The sequence below is a fragment of the Hippocampus guttulatus genome, chromosome 14 (assembly GCF_054856545.1).
Source record: "Hippocampus guttulatus isolate MCC_2025c chromosome 14, RoL_Hgut_1.0, whole genome shotgun sequence".
Classification (NCBI taxonomy): Eukaryota; Metazoa; Chordata; class Actinopteri; order Syngnathiformes; family Syngnathidae; genus Hippocampus; species Hippocampus guttulatus.
The window spans coordinates 4,921,600-4,949,047 of record NC_141274.1 but is presented as its reverse complement, the minus strand read 5'-3'; the positions used below and the strand labels follow the sequence as shown (position 1 = coordinate 4,949,047).

General features: G+C 41.8%; 4 protein-coding genes across 5 annotated transcripts; 1 reads left to right on the top strand and 3 right to left on the bottom strand.

The window, feature by feature from the left end:
- Positions 1 to 5,700: 5,700 nt before the first annotated feature.
- On the bottom strand, positions 5,701 to 11,710 carry LOC147194586 (acyl-coenzyme A thioesterase 1-like). Its single transcript, XM_086129769.1, has 5 exons — positions 11,615 to 11,710; positions 10,224 to 10,701; positions 8,361 to 8,548; positions 7,657 to 8,027; positions 5,701 to 6,583 (listed from the first exon to the last, which is right to left on the bottom strand). Exons 1-5 carry the CDS (start codon positions 11,669 to 11,671, stop codon positions 6,346 to 6,348), a joined length of 1,332 nt encoding a protein of 443 aa, XP_085985895.1. The 5' UTR covers positions 11,672 to 11,710; the 3' UTR covers positions 5,701 to 6,345.
- Positions 11,711 to 12,879: 1,169 nt separating this feature from the next.
- Positions 12,880 to 18,082, bottom strand: LOC147194585 (acyl-coenzyme A thioesterase 2, mitochondrial-like). Of its 2 annotated transcripts, none has more exons than XM_086129328.1 (5): positions 18,048 to 18,082; positions 16,307 to 16,784; positions 15,122 to 15,309; positions 14,413 to 14,783; positions 12,880 to 13,333 (listed from the first exon to the last, which is right to left on the bottom strand). In XM_086129328.1, exons 2-5 carry the CDS (start codon positions 16,776 to 16,778, stop codon positions 13,096 to 13,098), a joined length of 1,269 nt encoding a protein of 422 aa, XP_085985454.1. In that variant the 5' UTR covers positions 16,779 to 16,784; positions 18,048 to 18,082; the 3' UTR covers positions 12,880 to 13,095. The 2 variants fall into 2 exon arrangements, with proteins under 2 accessions (XP_085985454.1, XP_085985455.1); XM_086129329.1 differs by having other exon boundaries at positions 18,052 to 18,080.
- Positions 18,083 to 19,208: 1,126 nt separating this feature from the next.
- Positions 19,209 to 23,102, top strand: sdr39u1 (short chain dehydrogenase/reductase family 39U, member 1). The gene is made up of 6 exons (XM_086128823.1): positions 19,209 to 19,343; positions 20,007 to 20,113; positions 20,197 to 20,279; positions 21,140 to 21,261; positions 21,361 to 21,513; positions 22,329 to 23,102. The coding sequence occupies exons 1-6, from the start codon at positions 19,328 to 19,330 to the stop codon at positions 22,790 to 22,792; spliced, it is 945 nt and encodes a 314-aa protein (XP_085984949.1). The 5' UTR covers positions 19,209 to 19,327; the 3' UTR covers positions 22,793 to 23,102.
- mettl17 (methyltransferase like 17) lies at positions 23,040 to 27,358 on the bottom strand. Its single transcript, XM_086128821.1, has 13 exons — positions 27,069 to 27,358; positions 26,588 to 26,729; positions 26,064 to 26,213; positions 25,901 to 25,988; positions 25,721 to 25,802; positions 25,577 to 25,650; positions 25,176 to 25,270; positions 25,016 to 25,086; positions 24,261 to 24,368; positions 24,072 to 24,191; positions 23,911 to 23,997; positions 23,613 to 23,809; positions 23,040 to 23,246 (listed from the first exon to the last, which is right to left on the bottom strand). The coding sequence occupies exons 1-13, from the start codon at positions 27,141 to 27,143 to the stop codon at positions 23,135 to 23,137; spliced, it is 1,401 nt and encodes a 466-aa protein (XP_085984947.1). The 5' UTR covers positions 27,144 to 27,358; the 3' UTR covers positions 23,040 to 23,134.
- Positions 27,359 to 27,448: the final 90 nt, after the last annotated feature.

Sequence of the window (27,448 nt, the reverse complement as noted above, 5' to 3'; positions counted from 1 at the left end):
TCGGCATGCACCAGGTGCCCATGAAAGCCACATGCGAGTCTTTCAATCCACTTGAGCTGAAAAACTGCATGGTCAAATGACAGTAGGGATGTACATTTAGTGAAGAATCAGATGCTTAACTCCAGTTACAAAAAAGCAGCGTTAATCTTTTTGTTGCTAATTCTTGCATATTTTCTAAAATTAAGTGGGTTAATATAAGTAGTATTGTTGCCCTTTTATTGAGAAATACGTTTATGTGTCTTCTGGCCACAAATGCTGGCGCGATACTATTTCAGATTGGCCATGAAGACAACACCATCATGCAATAAAAGCCAATCAAAAGAAACAAAGTCACTCAACATATCAATGCTAAACAGAAACAAAAAGTAACGATAAAAGACTAGACAATTTAATACATTTATGGACAAAGATTTTAACTTATTATTTTTAAATAATTTATTCAAACAATTAATCATTTAATTATGTATTTTTATTATTATATATTTCTAATTTTGACACAAAATACACTGTAAAAAGAACTACCACTAAAACTAAATTGACGAACATAAATGATCACAGTAAATGAACAGGCAAATTCAGTTCACAAACCAAACAAACATTGCCTTTATTGCTTGATGTATTATTGGAGTACAGTATGTCCATTTTTATTTCATGTAAATAAATTCAATCCACACATCAGTGTTAAGCTACAAGCGCATTTGAAAAGCTGTGTAATGCATGCTGTCCTAAGTGAAGGGGTGTTTTGGGGGGGGTTTTTTCGCTATATGACAACACCTCCACAGGTGAGCCCCATGCTGCTTCATATGCATCTCGTGAGGAAATGGAGCTTTTATTGAACTCCTTTGAGTGGAAAGTGGGAGTTAAATGTCTTCTGTTCTTCAATGGGTTCATTGGGGAAGACCCTCCTGCTTGATGCCCCCCCCCCACCCTCCCAAAAAACACCACTCGCCCCCCAGCATAAGTCTACTTTTCCATGGTTCAGGTGGGGGTCCTGCTGAGGAGCCATGCAAAGGGGACAGAGATTGAACCCGTAAAACCTAAAGGCTGAATTGCTAACATGAATGCTAATACTAAATGCTAATGTGGTGTGAAAGGTTGCATAAAGCTCTTGTGGTTTATAGTGGTCTTTTAAAGTTTTCGCAGAAAATAATCCTGTTCTGAGAGGTGTTCGCACTTCCCTTTAGCATTAAGAAAGCAATAGAATGTACAACAAATAACGTGTTCATCACGTATACTTGGACAGTGCTTTAATGAACTGCTAATGAGAATGCTAAATGATAATATGGCGTGAAAATGTGTGGTGCATTTATTTTGGGGTTTGGTAGACTTTGAAGTATTATTAGCAGATAATACAGTACTAGTTTAAGAGTAGACGTTAAGGTAAGCGTGAGAACTAGCGTAGAAAAAATACGTACATTAGCATAAATGCTAATACGGCCTCAAAAGGTGATATACTGTAGACATCTTTGAGGTGTTAGCACCAGATGATCCTGCTCTCAGAGGTTTTAGCACTTCAGCATTAACATTGACACAAGACACCTAAGTCACCTAAATGAGCCGAGATAGGTTCCACCAATTTGGAGCTAGTTGGAATTTTGTCAAAATAAGCAAGATTTTATTCGTGTTTTTATAACCAAGGCTTCTACATGGAAGACATTGAGGGTCGGGATGTCACATTTATTTCCTGTTGGTGGCGAGCGGCCACTGCCTGTTGCCATCTAGACGGCCATATTGATGAAGGTTGGCCACATCACACACACACACACACACACACACACACACACACACACACACACACACACACACACACACACACACACACACACACAAAACGTTGTCTCTTCACCGTTTTGGTGAACGCCTGACAGTTTCCCCACTAATCAAAGGAGACATTTCAAGCGACACCTCACGCAGCTCCCATGCAGCTGCAATAAAAGCCCAAGTTCAGCTTTCCAAGATGCAAGGCTCAAGCAAGCTCACATTTGACCAAAAGACAAGCGGCTGCCGGCATTCACATTTTCAACAAATGTCCTTCTTGTCCAAAACGTGCATACTTGCAGACAATCCAAAGGATCACAGCAGAGGAGAGCTGAGATCGTTGCACTATGTACCTGTCACTCTCAAATGATGGCCCCCTTCCTGTGGGTGGGAACCACCCTAATTGGCTCCAGATGGATTGGGAGGAGTGTGTGTGCGCGCAAGTGTGTGTGTGTACATTGCTCCATCCAAAAATGACTTGAACATGTGCACGGTGACTACGGTGAGAATGTAATGGGTTTTATTAGCATCACTGCTAGCATTGTTGCCATCTTGAGCTTGTTTTGTCTTTTTTTTTTTTTTAAAGGGGAATTCAAATTTTAAAAACGTATTTACATGTTTTTTACATTTGAAATAAAATTAATCTTTTATGTTTAGTCACATGTACTGTATTTCCGTGAACAGTTTGATGAATGAACCATAAATCTTATTTAACATGAATTGCGGTTGTAATTTTCAGTGGAGGGCTCTTTGTTATACTAGGAGCTTCTCTAAGCACTAGAAAGGATTCTCAGTATGATGCATGTCATACATGTCATGGAGCTCCTCTATTTTAAATTCATTCACTCAATTTAAAATAACAAATGATGGATGAATGTGCACAATTTTCCACTCCCTCCACACCAGCGAGAAGGTCATTTTGTCCCACCGCCTAGGTCGCCTCAACCCTGATCTTGAAGGTTTCCTGTCAGAGTGACAACATTTTTTTTTAAAATCATTATTACAATTATGATTTTTCACCACATGCTCTCATTTTACTGTAACAATAAGGTCACCCAGCTCTGCAGCAGATGCTTTCTAAAACGCTGTCAGACTCATGTTTCACCAACACACAGAAAATGTCTGCTGACGTGTATGGCTAGCATTCTGAGCCGACTGTACAATGGACAAAAACAAAACGACATGAAATAATCCACAAAGTCACCAAAATCCACTGCACGAGTGGCCACACAGACACATATCATAATTCACGCAGCCAGCACTTTCTCTCCCTAGTTACTATACTACTCCCTAGTTATGATAACCGCCACCTCGCAGAATAGAAATTTACAGAAAAAACTAAAAATAATAAAAGTTATTTAAGCATATATAGTTAGAGTCAGGTAAGCGCCACCATGGAACCTCAGCTCAGCGCATACTTGACATAGCTTGGTGAGGAATGCATGAGGTGTATTCAAGGTCCTTGGGTGACTTGTACTTTCAGGCCTGCTACAGAATAAAAACCACCTGGTGCTTGTTTTTCTTTCCTAGTGTACCTGGCGTCCCACCCTGACCAAAAGTGTGATCAGCAGGACGGTTGGCTGTGTGTGTGTGTGTGCGTTTTCCATAGCTCCCAATTCTTTTTCCATCGTTTTTTGGGAGTTGGATAATGTTTTTTCCCCCCCTCTGGAGACTACATTGCCACTGTTAGAGAAAACATTTCAAACTTTTACTAGAAAATTTGATGGTCTCTGTGACTAATGTGTGGATCAACACACGATGACGTGATAAACGACACCGCTATTAGCTTGTTAGCGCACTAGCTCGTTAGCTAGTGAACGCAGCAGTTCAGTCCTAAATTATGGCCAGTCTTTCCACATTTCAGAAGTTATTTACAAACATATTGAATGTAAATAGAAAAAAATAAAGAAATCAACAAATATAGAGCCAGCCCTTGTTCTCAATGACTCATTGAAAGGTTTATCTGTTTGTTTGTTTTTTTTTTGTTTGTTTGTTTATTGAACATAAAACATATATACAGTAATAATTTGACAGAAAATAAGGTAGATAAAAAAAAGTAAAAAGAAAGAAATCAATCTTCATTCAACACAGTTATTATGTTCAAGGGAGTAGGAAGAAGTAAAAAACTTATCTAGTCCTACCCAGTTATGTGTTTATATCTAATATATCATTTTTATATCAATCAGAAAAGAAAAAAGTAAGAAGAAAGAAGTCTCCATTAAGGCTCATACTTTACCCTTAACCGTGATATTTTTACAACTTTTGGTTTGTATCGGGATTATATACTTCCACACCCTGACACTCTTGTGTCAATTTTCTCTTGTATTCATAATGGATATTTATATACCTTTCTCTATTTATCAACTTAGTTCTGATTTATCATTATATTTAATGTTTTGAATTTATCATTTTAACTCTGATTGATGTAGGTTGTTTGTACTATTTTTTTGAATTTGTTTTTGAACTCAGCAAGCGATTTACTCATTTTCAGGTCCGTTTCGAGATTATTCCACAGATTAACACCTTTGATAGATACACTTTGCTTGATGTTTGTTCTTGTTTTGAGTTTTTTGAATAAGTTGGTACCTCTTAAATCATAGCTGCTTTCTTAAATTTCGAAAAACCTCTGAATGTTTTGGCAGAGCAGGTTATTGTGTGCTTTGTACATTAATTGGGCGATTTTAAAGTCAACCAGGTCATAAAATTTCATCGTATTTAATTTGATAAATAGTGGATTTGTGGGTTCCGTATATTTTGATCTATTAATAATTCGAATTGCTTTTGTAGGTTGAGAATAGGGAGTGTGTTTGTTTTGCAGGCATTTCCCCATATTTCCACACAGTAGGTCATATATGGTAATAATAATGAAGTGTATAATGTGTACAAAGATCTCTTATTTAGCACTTCCTTGGTTTTGTAGAGGATCCCTACGGTTTTGGCTATTTTTCTTTTTACGTTATCGATATGTGGCTTCCAACATAGTTTTGAGTCTATTACTAATCCGAGAAACTTGGTTTCATACGCTCTTTCTATCTCAATTGAGTTTACCATAATTTTAGCTTGGTGTTTGATTGGTCTTGTGCCAAAAACAATTAACTTCGATTTTTTCAGGTTAAGTGACAATTTATTTCTGTCGAACCAGTTTTTTAATTTGTTTAATTCGTTTTCTACGGTTGTCAGGAGCTGTTTCAGATTTATTCCAGAACAGTAGAAAGTTGTATCATCAGCAAATAGGACACATTTAAATTGTTTTGAGACCTTGCAGATATCATTTATATATAAGATGAATAGTTTTGGACCAAGCACTGACCCCTGAGGAACTCCGTGAGTGATTTTCAGTTGATTTGTTTTTTTATTGTTGAGTTGCACGTACTGATATCTGTTTTCTAAATAACTTTTTATCCATTTATAAGCTACACCTCTAATGCCATATCTTTCTAGTTTTTTCAATAAAATACTGTGATCTATTGTGTCAAAAGCTTTTTTTAGATCTAGGAAAACCCCAACAGTAAATTCTTTGTTGTCTATATTAGTGGCTATTGCTTCCATCTCATTCCAACTGCCATACGTTACTTCTTAAAACCTAAGCAAGAGGTCCAGAAGCATGGGAGTTTGTGCACAAGAAATTGGTCTGTTTCGCACATGTCAACGAGTGTGTGTTTCTCAGGTGAGCTACACAAATACAGCCCGCTTGGTTAGCCAGCTAAATATAGTCACGAGACGCCGCAGTGCTTTTATCTTAATTATTTCCAGACCTCTTCGTGCACTCAACACAAACACAACGCAGGACGAGGTAATGAAAATACCAGACTGACATTTAACATGATTACGTGGATGCCATTGAATAAGGCAGCAATGGCACATTTGGGTGAAATTATGTTACAAAAGATATGCTTGATAGCCCTTCAAGCGTGATACCTTTTCAATCCAAGCAAATGACAATTTTTGCATAAGAATGAAATCATATTTATTGAGGATCTCCAAAACAATCATAATTTGAAAAATCTCTCTAGCACCTAAAAATAAATTAATTCATTTTTGGGGGAGTGGGGAGAGGAGGGGGGGGGGGGCAAAAATCAAACGATATTCAGGTTGTTCTTGTTAAGATCGAGTAAAAATAAATGTACCTGTATATGTTTTTGGGGACATTTTTCTATTCATAGTAGAATAAAATCAGTTTTGTTTCAACAGAAACATCTTAATAGTTTTGGAAAAAAAACACGAATTAAAAAATGCATAAAAAATAATTCTTATTGTAGTGTTGCAATGTTAGTCATACAGTGTCTATTGGAGAGAATGAAGTTATCTTATTAGGAGGAAAAAAAACTGGAAGCGTACAAGCATAAATGAGTCATTTGTCAAAAACAAGGTCATTTTGCATTTCATTTAGTTTGTCATTTGCAAGTACTGTTGTTTGATTGTAAAAAGGATTTTAAAAATGCTATTTATAAAATTACAATTCAAGAGGTGAATCAAGAAATTGTTGTTGCACATCACAACATCCTCTTCCAAAGAATTGCAAGGAAAAACAAAAACAATCAAATACGGTACTTTTGATGACTGCACCTGATTTTGGCGTCATTCAGTTTATAATTTGGCTTTGGTGTTTGGGTGTCCACAGCTCAGCCGGCTCCGAAAGAACTCTTCCACCTTCTTCCAGGCGAGTACCTCGGCGCGGGCGTGGGCTTGGGGCTCGCCCCCCCACATGATGACTGTGCGCAGGAACCCGTGCAAAGCCGAGCGGCAGTAGGGCCCATAGGGTGGTTCCAGCAGGTGCCCGGCCCGCGGGTAGCACACCATCTCCACGTTCTCCTTCCCGGCCCGCCTGAGTCCATCCACAAGGAAAATGAGCAGGCTTTCGTCAAGACAAAAAGTCGAAATCTTATAAGAATTAAGTTTTTTTTTTTTTTTTTTTTTTGGTTGAGGAAAAAAGTTTGGATCTTCTGAGAATGAAGTTGAGTTTTTTTAATGTCAGAATCTTAAGAGACTTAAGTAGTATTTCTAATATTAATCTAATATTAAAAAAATGTTTCCCCCCCCTAAGAAAAATGTCATTATGGCATGAGGATAATGTCGAAATTTTATGAGGTTTGCACCGTAAAGTCCTCTTTTGGTAAGAAGAGTTCTATTTTTTTTTTTTTTTTAAAAAGTCACAAAGGTGCATTTTTCACACACACAAAAAAGCCCAAATCATGCAATAATAAAGTCGTATATTTGTTGAGATAAAAAGTCAAAATCTTGCCAGACTGTAGTTGTATCTTTGAGAGCCAATCTTTTTTTTTAGTTGGGACTTTGGCAAGAATACATTCTAAATATGTATTTCATAAAACATCAAATGAGTCAAATTAAATGATTAACTGTATTTTATTAAACAGTGGTGTGATTAATGATGTAAACCAGGGGTCCTTAACCACCGGTCCACGGCCCGGTATCGGGCCGCGGTCCACCTGTACCGGGCAAGACAGAGACAGACCAAGATCTTTTTTTAGGTATGTTTTTGGTGGGTGTCAGTCAAACACACAACCACCCTCCAACACCACCAAGCCTGTCGATTACCTTCCAAAGGGCAATATAAATAGGCCTGGGTGATTAAATGATCGAGATTTGTGATATTACATGACCAGCGGTAAGCTGTGAGCATATTTACACCATAACGGCCATTTACGTCGGAAATGTGTGCGACTCTAGTTAAGCGGAGTCCCCATTCTAACAATGCAAGTTGAAATAAACGGAATCCGACAATACATAAAAGAATCAGTACATAGAAAGTAAAAGTAACAATTTGACGAAACGTCCATCTAAAGGCGCAGCTGATGGGCAGCTATGACTCCCCAAGATGAAGCTACCGGTATTGTGACAAGATAAGTTCCTCCCCAAAGCGTTACACGATCTACCCACCGGAGTTGCGCCGCCATGCTTTCCATGTAGGCCCGGCAGTCATAGTTGAGGTCGTCCTCGGAAGCCAGGAAGAGGAAGTCGGCAGTTGCTTTCTCTATGGGGACCCGGCTGGTCCGGTTCTCTTCACTGTAGGGGTCGGTAACACCAAACTTGACGATGCTGGCACCGTCGGCAGTGGGTATGATCTTGGTCAAGTCCAAGGTCACGGGGGAGAGGACCTCTCGACCCCGGTAGTGCAGAGGCGCCCCCATGTTACCGCTGCAGGCGTTGATCCAGACCACCGCACGGACACCCGGAACGAAGGATGCCAGGGACAAGGCGATGTCGCCCGCTTTGGAACGCCCGATCACGCCCAACCCGTCACTGCCCACCTAAGGAGAACAACAACTGCCCATGTGACACCGAATACTCATATCCGGCAATTATTTTTTTTGGGCCATATACATTCTGATATTTGGCAGAATACTGTGAAATAAATTCAGATAACCGGTTAATTGGCCTATGAATTATTTAAAATTTTAAATCCTTTTTTTTTTGGGGGGGGGGGGATGGTTGAACATCATTACTTTTGTCCGCATCCCTAGTTTTAAATTAAACTTTTGTTAGGGTTTCGAACAAAGATTAGGGATTTAAAACTGGGTTTGGGTTTCAAACTCAGATTGGGACAAGGTGGAAATCTCTTCCATTCCTGCTGCATTCGTCACCTTGGCTTGCTGCTGCAAGAAGACCAGAGCCTCCTGGTAGTGGTCCAGCTCCAGGTAGTTGATCTTGGCAGGCTTGTCGTACATGACGGGCACGTTCAGGACCACAAAGCCTTTGTTGGCCAAAAGGCTGGCTCGTTTCTCTGATGCAAAGGAGGACAAATCCAGCACGCCGGGGAACGGACCCTCACCTGCCGTGGAATGAAACAAAGCACAGTCAGCACTGCAGTTAGGCCATCAAGCATTGGTTAAGGTATCAAAGTAAAGTGAGGGTTACAAATAGGGGTTTCATGACTTCGTTAGCTGCAAATGGCTGGGCTCAGTTCAGGGTGCCCATGCCCACTGTCAGCTGGGATAGGCTCCAGCACGCCCCGCGACCTTGGTAAGGATAAGCGCCGCAGAAAATGGATGGATGGATGGATGACTGGGTTAGTTTTTCACAATTACAGTGAAACTCCTCTACAACAAAACCTATATGGGCGAAAATACCCCCTAGTGTGAAAAAATCTTCATGCATTAACACCATTCCCACTTTCCTGCCCCACATACAATGAAAAAAAAACCCTGTTGCGTGATATGAAATCTTTTTCTCTGCTCTTGCCTCGCGATGAGATTCACGACAACGAAGTCCAATTCAGCAGCGACCTCTACTGCTTTGTTCGGAAATGGCAACAGCAACCACCACACTGATTTACACATGCACAGTAGTCCAGGAAGTATTTGTTATTGTTGGTTTCAGACGCAGAAAGAACGTTGCATTCCTAAAACTGCTACAAAACGGACCTTTGGATGTCAAGCAGCTAAGACGAGAAGAGCTCTGACGTTGGAAGAAAGGGTAAAGGTGATCAAAATGAAAGATGGAGGAAACAAAATAACAGACATTATCCAAGAAATTGATGTAAGTGAAAGTGAATGCTGATGGTAAATTTCGCAATTTCTTTCCCTTTTTTTCTTTCTACACTGACTATATGAAGTGTCAAGTAAGTGTATGCTCATACTTATGCACTATTGGAATAAAAATAAAGAGTACACATACGTTTGTGTGTGTGTGTGTTTACATCTGAGATCAAATTTGCTACAGTGAAAAAATTCTTGCTGCAAACATGATTTTGTTGTAGAGGAGTTTCACTGTATCTGAAACATTTATCATTGTCTCAAGTTAAAGCAGGGTTTCAAATGAGTGTTTTAAGACGGGGTTAAAGTTTTGGTTAGCGTTTCAACTTGATTTTTCAAATTACGTTTTCAAGGAAGATTTAGCATTTGCAGCCTAGGTCAGAGCAACCAACTAAGTTCAGGGTTTCTAAGTATAGTTTCAATTTATGGTTTGAAACCAAGGTTCGAGTTTCAAACTGGAGTTTGAGTTTCAAAATAAGGTTGCTGGGTAGGATTATTTTAAATTACGGATTCAAATTAGCGATAAAAGGATGGTTTAGGGCTTCAAATCACAGTTTCAAACGCCGGGTAGTGTTTACAAGTATGTTTAAGGTTTCTAAGTGTGGTTTCAAGCTACAGTTAGGGATTGAAACTGAGGTTGGAGTTTGAGGTCAAAGTTGTGAAATAGGACTGTTGTTTCAGGTTAGGGCTTGAAATAAAGGTTTCAATACAAGGTTAGGGTTTCAAATTTGGCCTTCAAATTAGGATTTTAAAGGGCTTCCAAATTGACTTTTCAAATGAGGGTAGGGTTTCAAATTAGTGTTTCAAGACAGAGTTAAGCTTTCACACCAGGGTTAGGGTTCGTAAATTAGGGCTACAAGACTAGAGCTGGGTTAGGGCTTCAAGCATTGGTAAAGTGTTTCAAGCGAGGGTGAGAGTTCCGAAGCAGGTCTTTAAGCATTGTGAGGGGTTTAAATGACACCTGGTTCAAACCTGGTGGTGTGAACAGCACTCCATTCCCCTTCCCGAAGTTGACAACCTCCCTTACGGTGCCTTCCCCCAGCAGGACCCTCTCGTTGATGACCTCCGCGAGGGCACCTCCCTGTTCTTTCTCCTCCACGTCCATACCATCGTGCACCGAGAACCTGACCAGGTGGGGACTCAGCGCCTTACTCCAGTGAAAGTATTTGTGTGGGACGATGGGCCGCATGGACCACAGTAAGCCCATAGGCTCCACCCCCTCGTAGGAACCGCACAGGGCGGCATCCCGGCAGAGGTCCAGCTCTCCGTCACCATCTGCTCTGTAGACAGCGGCTGAGCGGAAGACCACCCCCCGCTCGTCGGTGGCCTGGGCCCTCAGAGTGACCACTTGTCTGGACCCTAGACCGGCCACCTTCACGTGAACGGGCTCATCGAAAAGGCAGCGGGCTCTTGGGAGAAGACTGAGGCGCACTTGAGGCAACATGCCCACCTTGAAGGGAACCACGAGAGGAGGCATCAATCAAGACTGTGGCGAATCAAATATTTTTAGACTCACCTGTTGTTCGATTTTTCTTTTTATTTATCTTTTTTGCTTTCTTTTCATTACTTCATTTCACTCTGTGAGGTGATGAATTTTGTGTTTGTGCCTTGAGTACTTTTCTTGTTGAAATCCGTCAGGCTTGTCATAACGGGCATAGACTTGATAAGCTCCAACTTTACCCCACACTTTTTTCGGTTTGCTTGTTTTCCTGTAAAATTATGTAATCAGTTTTTTGTTTTTCATTTTGAGTGAAGCTGATTGAATCAATCAATATTACATACAGGGTGTACAGTTTTATTACCTCTTGTTGTATATTGTGCAAAAAGATTACTTCTACGAATAATTATTATAACAATAATAATGAGTACGTTACGTGTTAATTTAATGAGAGACAGACAGGTAGATTTAAGAAAAAAAGAGATTCATAAAAACAAATATAAAAAAACAGGCTAGTGACTACATTGCATGATATTAAGAGGCCTGTCAAGTCGGATAAGATAGCAAAGTTGCAATCGATTACGCTGACATGAAATGACCCTCCAAAGTTCAGTAAAGCAGAGGACGATCCTAGCGACCCGAATCGCTCGTTCCTGTCATTTGTGCTAAACTAAATAGTTTGCACCAGGTTTCACAAAGTGTGGGATTGCATGATTTTACATGACCAAAAAAGATAGAAACTACAATAGTTGCGGGCACGTATTATAAACTTGTCATGAAGGACGAAAGTTTGGTGACTTCGTTAAAAGCGTCCCCAGGTGTCGTGACTTGTTGAAGGTCATTCGTCACTAACTCATTCACCTGCGATATTTTATTTGTACTAGTTTTATGTGCAAGATTAACGGAAAAATTGTGTTTGGCTCACCCATAAGAAGGAAATCTCAGCTTCCAGGTGGAGGGGGCGAAAAAACTGGTCACGCATGCGCACATCAAACGAACATGAAGATCTTTGTACGAGGTTAGCCCGAAGCTAAAAAAAACGGATTCGCCGTCAGTCCCGCCACTTAAAGGGGAAGTCATATCCAACATTTTCCGAACAGTCATATGTTCGAGGTGCCCCTACTCCTAGTCTTAACACGGCATATTGATAAAAATTGTATTTCTCAAATATTAAATATGCAGCAAAATACAGCTGTTCTCATCCATTTCAGGGGGTGGTCATTTTGTCACTTGCTGTCGACTGAAAATGACATCACAGGTGCTCAGGTAACCTCAACCACAGCACACCAGATTTCTGGATTTGGTCAGTTTATGTTCGTACGCGGGGTGGGACATTGGAAACTAGTTTATTACCTCTGCCTCACAGTGCAGAGGTGCAGGGTTCGATTCGGGCTCCGGTCTTCCTGTGTGGAGTTTGCATTTTCTCCCCATGCCTGCGTGGGCTTTCTCCGGGTACTCCGGTTTCCTCCCACATTCCAAAAACATGCATGACAGGTTAATGGAACACTCTAAATTCTCCGTAGGTGTGTGAATGCGTCTGGTTGTTCGTCTGTGTGTGCCCTGCGATTGGCTGGCAACCAGTTCAGGATACCCCCCGCCTACGGCCGAAGACAGCTAAGATACCCTTGTGAGGTAAGCGGATCTGAAAATGGATGGATGGAATATACTGTGCGGCCCGGTAGTCCAGTGGTTAGCACGTCGGCTTCACAGTGCAGAGGTACCGGGTTCAATTCCAGCTCCGGCCTCCCTGTGTGGAGTTTGCATGTTCTCCCCGGGCCTGCGTGGGTTTTCTCCGGGTGCTCCGGTTTCCTCCCACATTCCAAAAACATGCATGGCAGGCTGATTGGGCGCTCTAAATTGTCCCTCAGTGTGAGTGTGGGCGCGGATGGTTGTTCGTCTCTGTGTGCCCTGCGGTTGGCTGGCAACTGATTCAGGGTGTCCCCCGCCTACTGCCCAAAGACGGCTGGGATAGGCTCCAGCACCCCCCGCGGCCCTAGTGAGGATCAAGCGGTTCGGAAAATGGATGGATGGATGGATGGAATATACTGTACCATTGATCTGAATGCATGCGCACAACAAACGCCAAACTTTAGCCAGGTGTTAAAACACCGTTTGATTGGTGAATAAAGTTTGATGGAATCCATAATGTTTTGTTTCAGGTGGGTCAACACACTCAGAATACAGGCAAAGTTAGCTTTTCTTTCAAGAATCGACCGTCTCGCGGTTTGTATTTTATTTACTTGACTAGAAGTAGTGATACGTGCCATCCAATAGGTGGTGGTATTAAATTGGTGTTGCACATCACAATATCCTCTTCCAAAAAATTGCAAGGAAAAACAAAAACAAAAGAATCACAATCAAATATGGTACGTTGGATGACTGCATATGATTTTGGCGTCATTCAGTTTATAATTTGGCTTTGGTGTTTGGGTGTCCACAGCTCAGCCGGCTCCGGAAGAACTCTTCCACCTTCTTCCAGGCGAGCACCTCGGCGCGGGCGTGGGCTTGGGGCTCGCCCCCCCACCTGACGACTGTGCGTAGGAACCCATGCAGACTCGAGTGGCAGTAGGGCCCATAGGGCGGCTCCAGCAGGTGCCCGGCCCGCGGGTAGCACACCATCTCCACGTTCTCCTTCCCGGCCCGCCTGAGTCCATCCACAAGAAAAATGAGCAGGCTTTCGTCAAGACAAAAAGTTGAAATTTTATAAGAATTAAGGTGGGTTTTTTTTCGTTTTTTTGGGGGTTGAGGAAAAAAGTTTGGATCTTCTGAGAATGAAGTTGAGTTTTTTTAATGTCAGAAACTTAAGAGACTTAAGTAATATTTCTTTACAAAAAAAGTTGTAATACTAGAAGAAAAAAATGTTTCCCCCCCCCTAAGAAAAATGTCATGAGGATAATGTCGAAATGTTATGAGACTTGCACCGTAAAGTCCTATTTTTGTAAGAAGAGTTCTATAATTTTTTTAATTTAAAAAGTCACAAAGGTGCATTTTTCACACACACAAAGAAGCCCAAATCATGCAAGAATAAAGTCGTATATTTGCTGAGATAAAAAGTCAAAATCTTGCCAGACGATAGTTGTATCTTTGAGAGCCAATCTTTTTTTTGTTGTTGTTGGACTTTGTCAAGAATAAATTCTAAACATGTTTTTCAAAAAACATCAAATGAGTCCAATTAAATGATTAACTGTATTTTATTAAACAGTGGTGTGATTAATTATGTAAACCAGGGGTCCTCAACCACCGGTCCACGGCCCGGTACTGGGCCGTGGCCCACCTATACCGGGCCGCAGAGACAGACCAAGATCTTTTCTTAGGTATGTTTTTGGTGGGTGTCTTTCAAACACACAACCACCCTCCAACACCACCAAGCCCGTCGATTACCTTCCAAAGGGCAATATAAATAGGCCTGTGTGATTAAATGATCGAGATTTGTGATATTACATGACCAGCGGTAAGCTTTGAGCATATTTACGCCATAACGGCCATTTACGTCGGAAATGTGTGCGACTCTAGTTAAGCGGAGTCCCCATTCTAACAATGCAAGTTGAAATAAACGGAATCCACCAATAAATAAAAGTAGCAGTACATAGAAAGTAAAAGTAACAAATTGACAAAATGTACATCGAAACGCGCAGCTGATGGGCAGCTATGACTCCCCAAGATGAAGCTACCGGTATTTTGTCAAGACAAGTTCTTCCCCAGAGTGTTACACGAGCTACCCACCAGAGTTGCGCCGCCATGCTTTCCATGGAGGCCCGGCAGTCACAGTTGAGGTCGTCCTCGGAAGCCAGGAAGAGGAAGTCGGCAGTTGCTTTCTCTATGGGGACCCGGCTGGTCCGGTTCTCTTCACTGTTGGGGTCGGTCACACCAAACTTGACGATGCTGGCACCGTCAGTCGCAGGTATGATCTTGGTCAAATCCAAGGTCACGGGGGAGAGGACCTCTCGACCCCGGTAGTGCAGAGGCGCTATAATGTTAGCGCTGCAGGCGTTGATCCAGACCACCGCACGGACACCCGGAACGAAGGATGCCAGGGACAAGGCGATGTCGCCCGCTTTGGAACGCCCAATCACGCCCAACCCGTCACTGCCCACCTAGGAAGAACAACAACTGCCCATGTGACACCTAATACTCATACCCGACAATTATTTTTTTAGGCCCATACAGATTCTGATATTTGACAGAATACTGTGAAATAAATTCAGATAACCGGTTAATTGGCCTATGAATTATTTTAAATTAAAATTGTTTTTTTTGGGGGGTGGAGGGATGGTTGAACATCATTACTTTTGTCCACATCCCTAGTTTTAAATTAAGCTTTTGTTAGGGTTTCGAACAAAGCTTAGGAATTTAAAACTGAAAACTGAGTTTGGGTTTCAAACTCAGATTTGGACAAAGTGGAAATCTCTTCCATTCCTGCTGCAGTCGTCACCTTGGGTTGCTGCTGCAAGAAGACCAGAGCCTCCTGGTAGTGGTCCAGCTCCAGATAGTTGATCTTGGCAGGCTTGTCGTACATGACGGACACGTTCAGGACCACAAAGCCTTTGTTGGCCAAAAGGCTGGCTCGTTTCTCTGAAGCAAAGGAGGACAAATCCAGCACGCCAGGGAATGGACCTTCACCTAACGTGGTTGCAACGAAACAAAGTCCAGTCAGCACTGCAGTTAGGCCGTCAAGCATTGGCTAAGGTATCAAAGTAAGGTAAGGGTTACAAATAGGGGTTTCATGACTGCGTTAGCCGTGATTGGCTGGCAATCAGTTCAGGGTGTCCCCCACCCACTGCCCTAAATCAGCTGGGATAGTCTCCATCACGCCCCGCGACCTTTATAAGGATAAACGGATCCGAAAATGGATGAATGGATGACTGGGTTAGGTTTTCAGTTATCTGAAGAATTTATAATTGTCTCAAGTTACAGTAGGGGTTCAAATGAGTGTTTTAAGACAGGGTTTTAAGTTTGGGTTAGCGTTTCAACTTGATTTTTCAAATGAAGGTTTCAAGGTAGATTTAAGGTTTGAAGCCTGCGTCCGTGTTCCCAACTAAATTCAGGGTTTCTAAGTACAGTTTCAATTCAGGGTTGGAAGCCAAGGTTAGAGTTTCAAACTGGAGTTAGGGTTTCAAAATAAAGTTGCAGGGTAAGATTATTTTAAATTAGGGATTCAAATTAGCGATAAAAGGATGGTTTAGGGCTTCAAATTACAGTTTCAAACGCCGGGTAGTGTTTACAAGTATGTTTAAGGTTTCTAAGTATGGTTTCAAGCTACAGTTAGGGATTGAAACTGAGGTTGGAGTTTGAGGTCAAAGTTGTGAAATAGGACTGTTGTTTCAGGTTAGGGCTTGAAATGAAGGTTTCAATACAAGGTTAGGGTTTCAAATTTGGCCTTCAAATTAGGATTTTAAAGGGCTTCCAAATTGACTTTTCAAATGAGGGGTAGGGTTTCAAATTAGTGTTTCAAGACAGAGTTAAGATTTCACACCAGGGTTAGGGTTCGTAAATTAGGGCTACAATACTAGAGCTGGGTTAGGGCTTCAATCATTGGTTAAGCGTTTCAAGCGAGGGTGAGAGTTCCGAAGCAGGTCTTTAAGCATTGTGAGGGGTTTAAATGACACCTGGTTCAAACCTGGTGGTGTGAACAGCACTCCATTCCCCTTCCCGAAGTTGACAACCTCCCTTACGGTGCCTTCCCCCAGCAGGACCCTCTCGTTGATGACCTCCGCGAGGGCACCTCCCTGTTCTTTCTCCTCCACGTCCATACCATCGTGCACCGAGAACCTGACAAGGTGGGGACTCAGCGCCTTACTCCAATGAAAGTATTTGTGTGGGACGATGGGCCGCATGGACCACAGTAAGCCCATAGGCTCCACCCCCTCGTAGGAACCGCACAGGGCGGCATCCCGGCAGAGGTCCAGCTCTCCGTCACCATCTGCTCTGTAGACAGCGGCCGAGCGGAAGACCACCCCCCGCTCGTCGGTGGCCTGGGCCCTCAGAGTGACCACTTGTCTGGACCCCAGACCGGCCACCTTCACGTGAACGGGCTCATCGAAAAGGCAGCGGGCTCTTGGGAGAAGACTGAGGCGCACTTGAGGCAACATGCCCACCTTGAAGGGAACCACGAGAGGAGGCATCAATCAAGACTGTGGCAAATCAAATATTTTTAGACTCACCTGTTGTTCGATTTTTCTTTTTATTGATCTTTTTTGCTTTCTTTTCATGACTTTATTTCACTCTGTGAGGTGATGAATTTTGTGTTTGTGCCTTAAGTACTTTTCTTGTTGAAATCTGTCAGGCTTGTCATAATGGGCATAGACTTGATAAGCTCCAACTTTACCCCACACTTTTTTCGGTTTGCTTGTTTTCCTGTAAAATTATGTAACCACTGTTTTTTGTTTTTCTTTTTGAGTGAATCTGATTGAATCAATCAATGAATCAATATTACATACAGGTTGTACAGTTTTATTACCTCTTGTTGTATATTGTGCGACAAGATTACTTCTACGAATAATTATTATAACAATAATAATGAGTATGTTACTTGTTAATTTAATGAGAGACAGACAGACAGGTAGATTTAAGAAAAAAGAGATTATTTAAGGTTATTTAAACCCGACCGGCCCGAGCCCGACCATTTAACTTGATTTGCAGGCCCGAGCCCGAAGCAAACCCGAAATTTCATATTTTATTTGTGAGGACTCCAGAGGAGGAGGGGTGATTTATGATCACAAATTAAAGCCAGTCTTTTGTAACGAAATCTAAGTAAAACAAGACTGTATAAACATTTACATCTTTTATATTTCTGTTTCTGTAGAGGGGACATTATCCGACAATTTTCCATCATTGACAGATTTTTTTAATAGTAGACGGGGAAAATTTAAGGCCGTTCGTCATTTTGACGGTTTGAAAATTGGTCCATTAACCACAGCAGCAGCACGTCCTTAAGAAACTCGCGCGGCACTTTAAGAGAGAGAAGCAGAGAGACAAAGAAGAACAATGACGGGTGGATAATAGACAGAGACAGGAAGAAGTTATTTCAATTGTCATTGCAAGAGTTTAGTACAGTACGTGTTGTGATGAGGTGACTTCTGTTTTTTTTGGGAAGCATGGTCTCTCGTGGCCAAAACTATTCACGGCCTCGAAACGCCTCAGCGCACGAAACATATATTTATTTTAAAAAAAAAAAAAGTCAGCGAGAGAGAAGCCCGGCCCGACCCGAAATTCGATTCGGGTCGGGCTCGGGCCGCCCGATCTTACCTCTACCCCGGGTGTCGTGACTCGTTTAAGGTTATTCACGAACTCATTCATCAGCAATATTTTATTTGTGCCAGTTATGTGCAAGATTAACAGTAAAATTTTGTTTGGCTCACCCACAAGAAGGAACTGTCAGATCCCGGGTGGAGGGGGGCGGGTATTGGTCGCGCATGCGCACATCAAACGAACATGAAGATATTTGTGAGGTTAACCCGAAGCTAAAAAAAAATAAAATAACGGATTCTCCGCCAGTCCCTTCACTTAAAGGGGAAGTCAAATACAACATTTTCCGAACAGTGATATGTTCAAGGTGCCCCTACTCCTAGTCTTAACACGGCATTTTGTTTAAAAAATTGTTTCTGGAATGTGAAATATGCAGCAACATACAGCTGTTCTCATCCATTTCAGGGGGTGGTCATTTTGTCACTTGCTGTCGACTGAAAATGACATCACAGGTGCTCAGGTAACCTCAACCACAGCACACCAGATTTCTGGGTTTGGTCAGTGGCACGTTGGACAACTGGTTTATTACGTCCGCCTCACAGTGCAAAGGTGCAGGGTTCGATTCGGGCTCTGGCCTTCCTGTGTGGAGTTTGCATTTTCTCCCTATGCCTGCGTGGGTTTTTTCCGGGTACTCCGGTTTCCTCCCACATTCCAAAAACATGCATGACAGGTTAATCGAACACTCTAAATCGTCCCTAGGTGTGAGTGTGAGTGCAGATTGTTGTTCATATATGTGTGCCCTGTGATTGGCTTGCAACCAGTTCAGGGTACCCCGGCCTATGACCCAAAGACAGCTAAGATGACTGTGACCCGTGTGAGGATAAGGGGATCAGAAAATGGATGAATGGAATATACCATTGATCTGAATGTATGTGCACAACGAACACCAAAATCCACACACTAACCAGGTGTTAAAACACTGTTTGATTGGTGAATAAAGTTTGGTGGAATCCATAATGTTTTGTTTCAGGTGGGTCAACACACTCAGTGTTGTACGTGCCATCCAATAGGTGGTGGTATTAAACAAGTAAATTCAAACAAAAGAAAAAGACAACCAACCGAAGAACAGAGAGTAGAAATTAATAGTTAAATTTATACGTCAATAAGCATGCAGCGTCTTGCGTGTATTAACATCTCATTTGTAAGCAGTTAAAATCGATACATAGCACACGTGTGCATATTACTTTAAAAACAGCTGTCAATAACGGCATCATCGACATAACTTCCGCGGTTCATGGACTACAAATCAACGTCACTACCTTGACTACGACATTCCGGTAAGTCCGAAAGGGCGAAACAGCCGAGGAGTTGTCTTATTGGCTCTAAAAGACAATCGTCTGTCGCCACGTTTGGTCATTAGATAGTAAGACTGGACTACAGTATTTGATTTAATATGAGAGTCGTCATTGGTACGTAAGCTTCCCCAACCTTTCAAAGTTATATTCGACGAAGGAAACGTCAATGTGACACAATGGTCCTTGCTAGTTGTTAGCATTCTCAGTTTTTTAGCAATTTTCTCTCCTGACTATATGAAACCATACAGATGCTAATGAACACTACTAAAGTTTTATTATGATGACGTGTCTCTGTCTTTTGCAAAAGTTGAATTACGTGTAATAGTTTGTTTTGTAAGCATCTGTATGTATGGCAATCGTTTGCTTGCATTGCCTACAGGGACATTCTGAAATGGCAGCTTTCTTCACAATGTTTAGTGAAATAGTCTTTTCGTCTAATGCAGGCATGTCCAGCTCCGGGCCTGGAGGGCCACTGTCCTGCCTGTTTTCCAGCTCTCCTGGCTGCAACACACCTGATTCAGATGATCAGCTCATCAGCCAGCTCTGAAGCAGCATTAGAACGTTCCTGATTATTTGAATCAGGTGTGTTGCTCTTGGGAGAGCTGGAAAACAGGCAGGACAGCGGCCCTTGAGGACCAACTTTGGACACCCCTGCTAATGTATGTCGTGGTGCATTCAGGGACAGTCCAACATCATACCTCACTCAATTCCTAATGTTTACTGTACTTCTAAAACATCTATCCAAATCCCACACCCGTCCAATTGACTTCATTGCAGGGGGAGGATCTGGCTTTGTGGGTCGTGAGTTGACTCGCCTACTCCGGGAAAAAAACCACGAGGTTACAGTGATCTCCCGCCATCCCGGCCCTGGGAGGATAACATGGGTAGATGATCTAGATGTGATGTGTCACATTTCATCTTCATTTGAATGCATCACGACCCTTTTCTTCCTTCTTGCTTCTGCTAGGGTGAGTTGGAGTCATCCGGCCTCCCACCATGTGAGGGCGCTGTCAACTTGGCAGGGGAGAATCTCATGAACCCACTGCGATGGTGAGCATCACCATTACTCTTCTAAAATGCAACCATCTATTGTACCTGAAATGGGAGCGAGGAGAACAGTTGCACAATAGAAATAAACAGAATGGCTAGAAATGCAGTGAGTCAAAAAGGTGTCTGCAGCGCACACAGGTACACATGCGTGTCAAAACGATTACTCCTCTTGATAATTTGTCATAACGGTCACCTTGAACAGTAGAAATCAAGATCTTCTACGCATTCATGCAATGCTTATATGATCAATATGATCGCTCCTTTGGCCTGTTCTACATGGTACAAGCCCCAGGTGTCTGAATAGAAATAATCGCGATATCTAAAAACATTCCACGAAGTACAAAAAAATAAAATCCATCCATCGGATACTTTGTAATATGCACAAATTTGTACGTGTCATGATAATAGGTGTGATCCCTCCCCAACAGTCAATCATGACAATCGCCACCTGGCACAACAGAAATAAACAGAACAACCACGAATAATCCACAAAATTGAAGGGGGGGGGGGGGGATAGACACACTTGGTCCCAAATTCACTCAGGCATAAGTGTCATGATTAATGAGATGACAGGTATTCATGATAATCACCACTTTACATGATAGAAATAAACATAAGAACTACAAATAATCCACAAAGTGGGGGAAAAAAGGCAAAACTAGAAATAATCCCCAGAGAGATAAAAAGACAATGGAACATGCGCAGGCAATCTTTGTGTTCGTATTAATGCAATCATTTCTATTTCCGTTTATTCACATTAACTGCCACCTTGCACATTATAAATAAAAAGAACTTTCAGAAATAATCCACAAAATGTACAATCCAACGCAATCCAGAATTGGCAATTCTTTCCGTTTCAGGTGGAACGAAAGCTACAAGAAGGATTTGTTTTCCAGTCGCATCGACACCACAAAAGCTCTGGCTGACGCTATCGCAGCTTCGCCGAATCCTCCCCACTCATGGGTCCTAGTGTCGGGCGTAGGTTAGTAATTTGTCATATAGTTTGTTGCTAATTGGAAGCTAGAGTAGCCACTATTTTGTTTGCAAATGCTAGCAAGTAGCAATTGTTCTATGACTGCAGCGTGCTACAAACCCAGCCTGACAGTAGAGTACACTGAGGACAGCCAGTGGGCGCCATTCGATTTCCTCTCTAGGCTGGTGAAAGAGTGGGAAGCCGCTGCACTGCTGCCAGAAAGTATGACAAAGACCACCAAGCAAGTGGTAGTCAGACCTGGTATGTAGGAAATTATATTTCGTGATACATGTTTAATTGTGGATGTTATTTCACACATATGCCTGTAAGGGGAAAAGGGAAAATTTACATTGATCTTGAAATGAGTGCGAAGCCTCAGTTTGAGTTTCACTTTTAAACATATTCATTGTATATTATTAATTTGTGTGATCATTGGGTCTATTTCCAGTTTTGTTTTAAATATGTAATTTCCCCAAAGTGATTACATTATTATATTTTGTGGGAAAATATTTTCTATTCCTCATTAATGTAATTTTTTGCATGCAATAATAATGGTTAAAAAATTGTCATTTTACAGATCATAATTCCTAAATATTTTAGTATTTTTTTAAAACTATTTCACCATCATTCTTCAGATCTGTTTTTAAATGAGTATATTTAAATGAGGTTTTACAGATTTACATTTTAGACAATTTTACTGCTGAAATATTTTTAAAATATATTTTAAATTTAGTCAAAAAAAACATTGCTCAATAGACTTTTTAAAAAATTACCTGAAATTTATCTATTGTGGAATTAAATGCACTGCAATCCTTGATATTTTGCTATTTTACTGATGATACATCCTAAAAAAATTACATTTACACTTTTAGTCGAGACAGCATTTAATTCACTGCAATTATTGTAATATTATGCTTTCACTTATAAATCCTATTTGTTTTGTTATGGTCGTGTTTAAAAAAAAAAGACATTTGCAAAAATCATGACTTAAAAAAAAAATCATAAATTCTGATGCACATAAATTTTTCACAGTCACTTTTTAGACATTACCTGTTGTTTGGTCCTCCCTTTCCCAGGGGCAGTGTTAGGCCGTGACGGCGGTGCCATGAAGCAGATGCTGCTTCCCTTCTGGCTGGGCCTGGGGGGCACCTTGGGCTCTGGCCGGCAGCCCTTCCCGTGGATCCATGTCACAGATCTGGCTGGCATCATCGCCCAATCATTGGAGCCGCCCTCCCCCTCTGATGTGCCACCTTCTTCGGATCCTCCTTCTGGTGTACCGCCCTCCTCCTGCCAAGTCCTCAATGGGGTATCCCCAGCCCTCAACACCAACTATGAGTTCACCAAGGAGCTGGGTAGGGTGCTGAATCGCCCCACCATCTTACCCGTGCCCGCCTTCGTGCTCAACGCCTTGCTGGGCTCGGAGAGAGCCATAGTACTGGCTCAGGGCCAGAAGGTAGTACCCAAAAGGACTTTGGAGACTGGGTTCCAGTACATGTTCCCAGACTTGGCGTCAGCCCTCAAAGAAATTGCCACCAGTTAAACAAAAACTTACACTACAAAAAAGAACTGCTGTTGCTCCTCTACTGTAAAAGAGCATTTTACATCATGTTCATACTGTATAAAAGGAAACTAAAAAGAAATACCGTATTTAGAACTGTTAATTATCGCTGTCTCATAAGCAAGATAAGTTATGCTAACTTGGGTGGTGAGTGGGCGGTTTAAAGCTAAATTTCATCATAAATGAGCGGTTCATTAAGGACAATCATGAGTTGGAGGGAGCAGCTAACTTCCTTGGTGTGAGTTATGAGTTTATTATGTGGTGAAGAAATAAAGCAATGGTAATTTTATTAGCAACTTGTACCTCAATGTTTTTACAAGCATGTTAGCATGTCGTCGGTTCCCCATTTTTGTCGTCTTCAATTTGGTTGTCGTTGTCCTGAACAAGAGGAAGCCTGTCACCCCATTCACTGTTGCGGGCACAGCGGTACACATCTCTAAATGGACAAAAAATATAATTGCTTCTTCAGGAAAGGCTCTGTATATTTATTAGAAAACTATTAGTGCTCAGGAAGCCAACATAAAAACTGTTTAGTTAGTATGACCTTTTTCCTTACATTTGTTTGGTATTATACCGGCCCCTATAGCACACACTAAAGATGTTAGCATTCAACTTACAACTTATGCTAAGGAAGTTAACATTACCTTAATTCTCACAAGAGAGGAGCGACTAACTTTCTTTAGCAATATACTGCTCTTGTAATGACTCATGCTAATAAAATTAGCAGTGCACTCCAGTACAATTTCGCATTCAACTGCAAAGTTTGTTAGGCATCAACCTCCTTAGCTCGGGGTTCACTCACCGTCCGTGTTTGCTGGCAGTCACCACCACGTGCTCCAGTTGTCCGTCTGGACGACACAAATGGCAGTGCACGTGCCTCGTCCTGGCTTTTGGGGGCGCTATCAGTCTGGACCAGTCCACTACCGCGCCTTCCGCTTGGGTGCCGTGCCGCTCCCGGCTCATAATCAGATAGCTGAACCTCTCCGTAAGACTGTTGCGCTAAAACAAAGAAATGTAAAAATGAGTGTGTTGTAAATGAGCAGTTTAATGTTAACTGCCTTAGCATGTGTTATACTGTACATCAACATTTAAATACTTACGCCGTATAGTGGCATGTACACCTGCTGGAAGTTGCAAGGTATGATGGACGGCAGTGCAAGTTTGGGACAGCTGGCTTCATGAGGACACTGATAAAAAAACAGACCAATAAAATCGGTATGATACAATTATATCAATACATATAAATTATCTGAATAAATACCGGAGCAAACACAGAAGCTGGTCTGGTGTCATGAACGATTTTGTCTTTGTTCTGTAGTATAGAGTCTCGGGCATCCATTAGTATTTGATGGCCTTCTTTGGTTCCGTTTTCCACCAATAACTGAAACATAAACAGTCTGCAATATTTTATTTCATGTTATCCAACTAAATTCTAGTCTGTGCTACCCACCAAGTAGGAGGCAGTCTTCCTCCACAACGTGATGACCGCCTCTTCACGCTCCTTCGCGCCGGGAATTTCTGACAACGTGAAGGCCGACGCCACCAAGTCAAACTGCACCTGAGAAAACGAAAATGCCCAGCTGCGTTAAGAAAAAATGCTTCCTTGTCCACGAAGTCAGGAAGGTGCCAAAAATGTTTCATTTCCAACCTAAGTCATGAAGGTAGCAAAAGTTAACTGCTAGACTACATCGTGAAAGTTACCAAAATGGTTCTCGGCTTGGCTACGTTGTTCAGGTAGCAAAATTGTTTCCTAATCCAGTTACTTTCAGGAAACAAAAGTACAAAATGGATCCCTGAATATATCTAGAAGGTACCAAAATAGTTCCTTGCTTTGCCATGTCATTTAGAAACCAAATTGTTCCAGCTAAGACATGAAGGTGCCTAAAGCGGTTCCTTGGCCAGCTCAGGCAGCTGAACATAAACTGGTTCCTTGTCTGTCTAAGATGTAATTGTACCTCCCATTATTTGGCTATGTCATGAAAGTTAGCAAAACGGTTTCCTGCCTGGCGGAGTCATGAAAGCTACCAACATGATTCCATTGCTGGGCTACAATGTGAAAGTTAACAAAATAGTTCCCCGCTTACTTACAAAATCAAGGTACCAAAATAACTTCCTGCCTTGCAACATCATGAAATTAACCAAAACAATGACCTACTTTGCGACATAATAAAGGTACCAAAAAATGGGTCCCGGACTGGATCTTACCTTGGGAGATATGGGGAGGAACTGCCTGAAGTAAACATGTTTGATGTGAGCTTCATTGTGTTCGCCATCGCCTTCATAACCACAGGAAAAAAAGGCAATCAGTTGAACCCAATTTAATGACATCTTTAATTATTAATTTGTGACCTGAGCGAGCCTGTACCTTTAAGAAGCCGTTCTGCCAAAATGTTCATGGACCCTGAGATGTCCACACACACCAACTCATTCAAAGTGGCGGACCAGCAAGCATGAGACGCCCTGGGGAATTAAAACAACAGATTTGGGTCCAAGAAAAAAATGGCCCCATTAGCAAATGTGTTTCCATTGAACTGAATAAGACACCTCAGCTGAACTGAAGGAATAATAAATAGAAATTGATCCAGTTTCTAATGAACTCACCATGCAAATACAAAAAGAATCTCGTCCCATTTGCCTTGATTTGCTTTTAAATCCACTAAATGCCTTATAGACAACGTAAGTACCTTTGTGAATAAATGTTTCGGATCTGCTACAGAACTGCATCCAGTTTCAATTTCATACAAAAACACCTTCAAGTCCACTTACCAGGCCACCGTTCCTAGCCCGGACCCAAAATCCAGGAGGGACTGAGGAGCAAAGGTGGGATCGCGTTTCTTTATCTGGAAGCATAATAACAAAAATATTTAATATATTAATTCCGACTTCTTGCTACAGCAATTTGTAATGGACCTCGTTGAGAGCCCTCCTCACTGCAGCGTAGCCTCCGGCCAGCTTGGCCACCATGTAGACCATGCCGAGCTCCTCATCATACCTTGAAAAAAAAAAGTGACAAATTTGTAAATTACAATACATTCCAAAAATCCATGTTTTGTACCTCCATAATAATATAATAGTGATGTGTTCAATTACTTCAAAGGAGTCCAGTGATAAAATGTCCGCCGAAGCTCAGACAAAACGTCCTTCTTGATGCGGTCAGCCACCGCTTGCTCATCTAAATCTACAAAGAGAAAAGAAGACACAAACATGAATGTTCATATATTGGTGAATATTCATATCATATATGCTTACCCACCTCCTCCTTTCTCCATGGCCTTCTTCCAGAGTTCCTTCTCCAGACTTACGGCCTTCTTCCTCACTGTTGAATCCTCTGCAGCTCGCTTCCTGCTCCACAGGAAGTTAGTTAGCTTGCGAGCACGTTCGGGAAGCTGGATCACCTGAGACCCTAAGAAATTATATCACATAATAGCATCACAAATAATAAAATATGCAGGTTTCTCGCTGTTAAAAGTAACTAAATGGTACCTTGCCAAGGAAAGTTAGGAAACTGCCAAGTGTGGCTCCATTTCCTCTCCAAATCAGTACAATGATATCCTAAGTTATCTAATTGGTTCATTTCTGAGCCATGTCATGAAGGTAAATGGTAAAAAATTGTTCTCTGTCTGATTAGTTAATTAAGGCACCCAACTTGATTAATTGTCCATCAGAATCATTAAGGTTCCATAAATGCTTCTACGACTGCATTAGTTGTTAGGATACTAACTATGGTTTCTTGTCCAAATAGGTCATCATGGTAGCAAAAATGTTTTTTGAACTCACTTTCAATGATAGAGCGGGCGGCCATCAGGAGTTCATCGGGCAGGCGCAGGGTTTTGAGGTGCGTCACCCCTGGATGTCGTTTGTGTGGCTCTTTATTGAGGAAATCTGCTTGGGACTGAGGGTTTGCGACTGCACTCAAGCACTGGGAAGAACGTTTAAACATCAAACTAGTAAACAGAAAAGATACGACACTGTCGCGAGCCAGAATAAATATTGCTGTAATCGTGCACTAGACAAGATTCTGCCGGTGTACCCATAATGCGTTGCGGTAAATCCAGTGATACCGTGACATTGGTGAAATATTGGGGCAAAATGTACTGACTTGAGGCAAACGTCAAGAAACGCAAACCAACATGTGTAACAGCAACAACAACTAGAATAAGTAAGGGATCACGACACGACTAATTTGAGAGTGGCCAAACTTTACATTCAAAGATGCCGTTCTTCAATAACACCCGCGTCCCCCCAAAAAACACCTCACCCTGCTCGCCGCTATCCTCCTCACAACGGTTGCCCGATGGCAGAAGATGCAAGAAACGTAATTCCACGTTGCCATCTTTCAGTATTTCTCGTAGCTGTTAGTTATTAATTAAAACAAATGAGGGCGAAAGTGTCAGTCAAACATCGTGAAAGCACATTGCCTTGATCCGTCGACAAAATAATTCCGTGTGAGGAATGAGGCTGGATTTTTGTTCATCACATATAGTTCCGGGTCTTAAGTGAATAAATGGGCTCACTCTGAGCCATCATCTGTTGTGCCAAACGTTATTAAAAACCAAATTAACTATTTGCGTTTTTATAAATTTGCTCACAATTCGAATAGGTCAAGAAACATGACCAATGCGCATGCGTTAAACGATG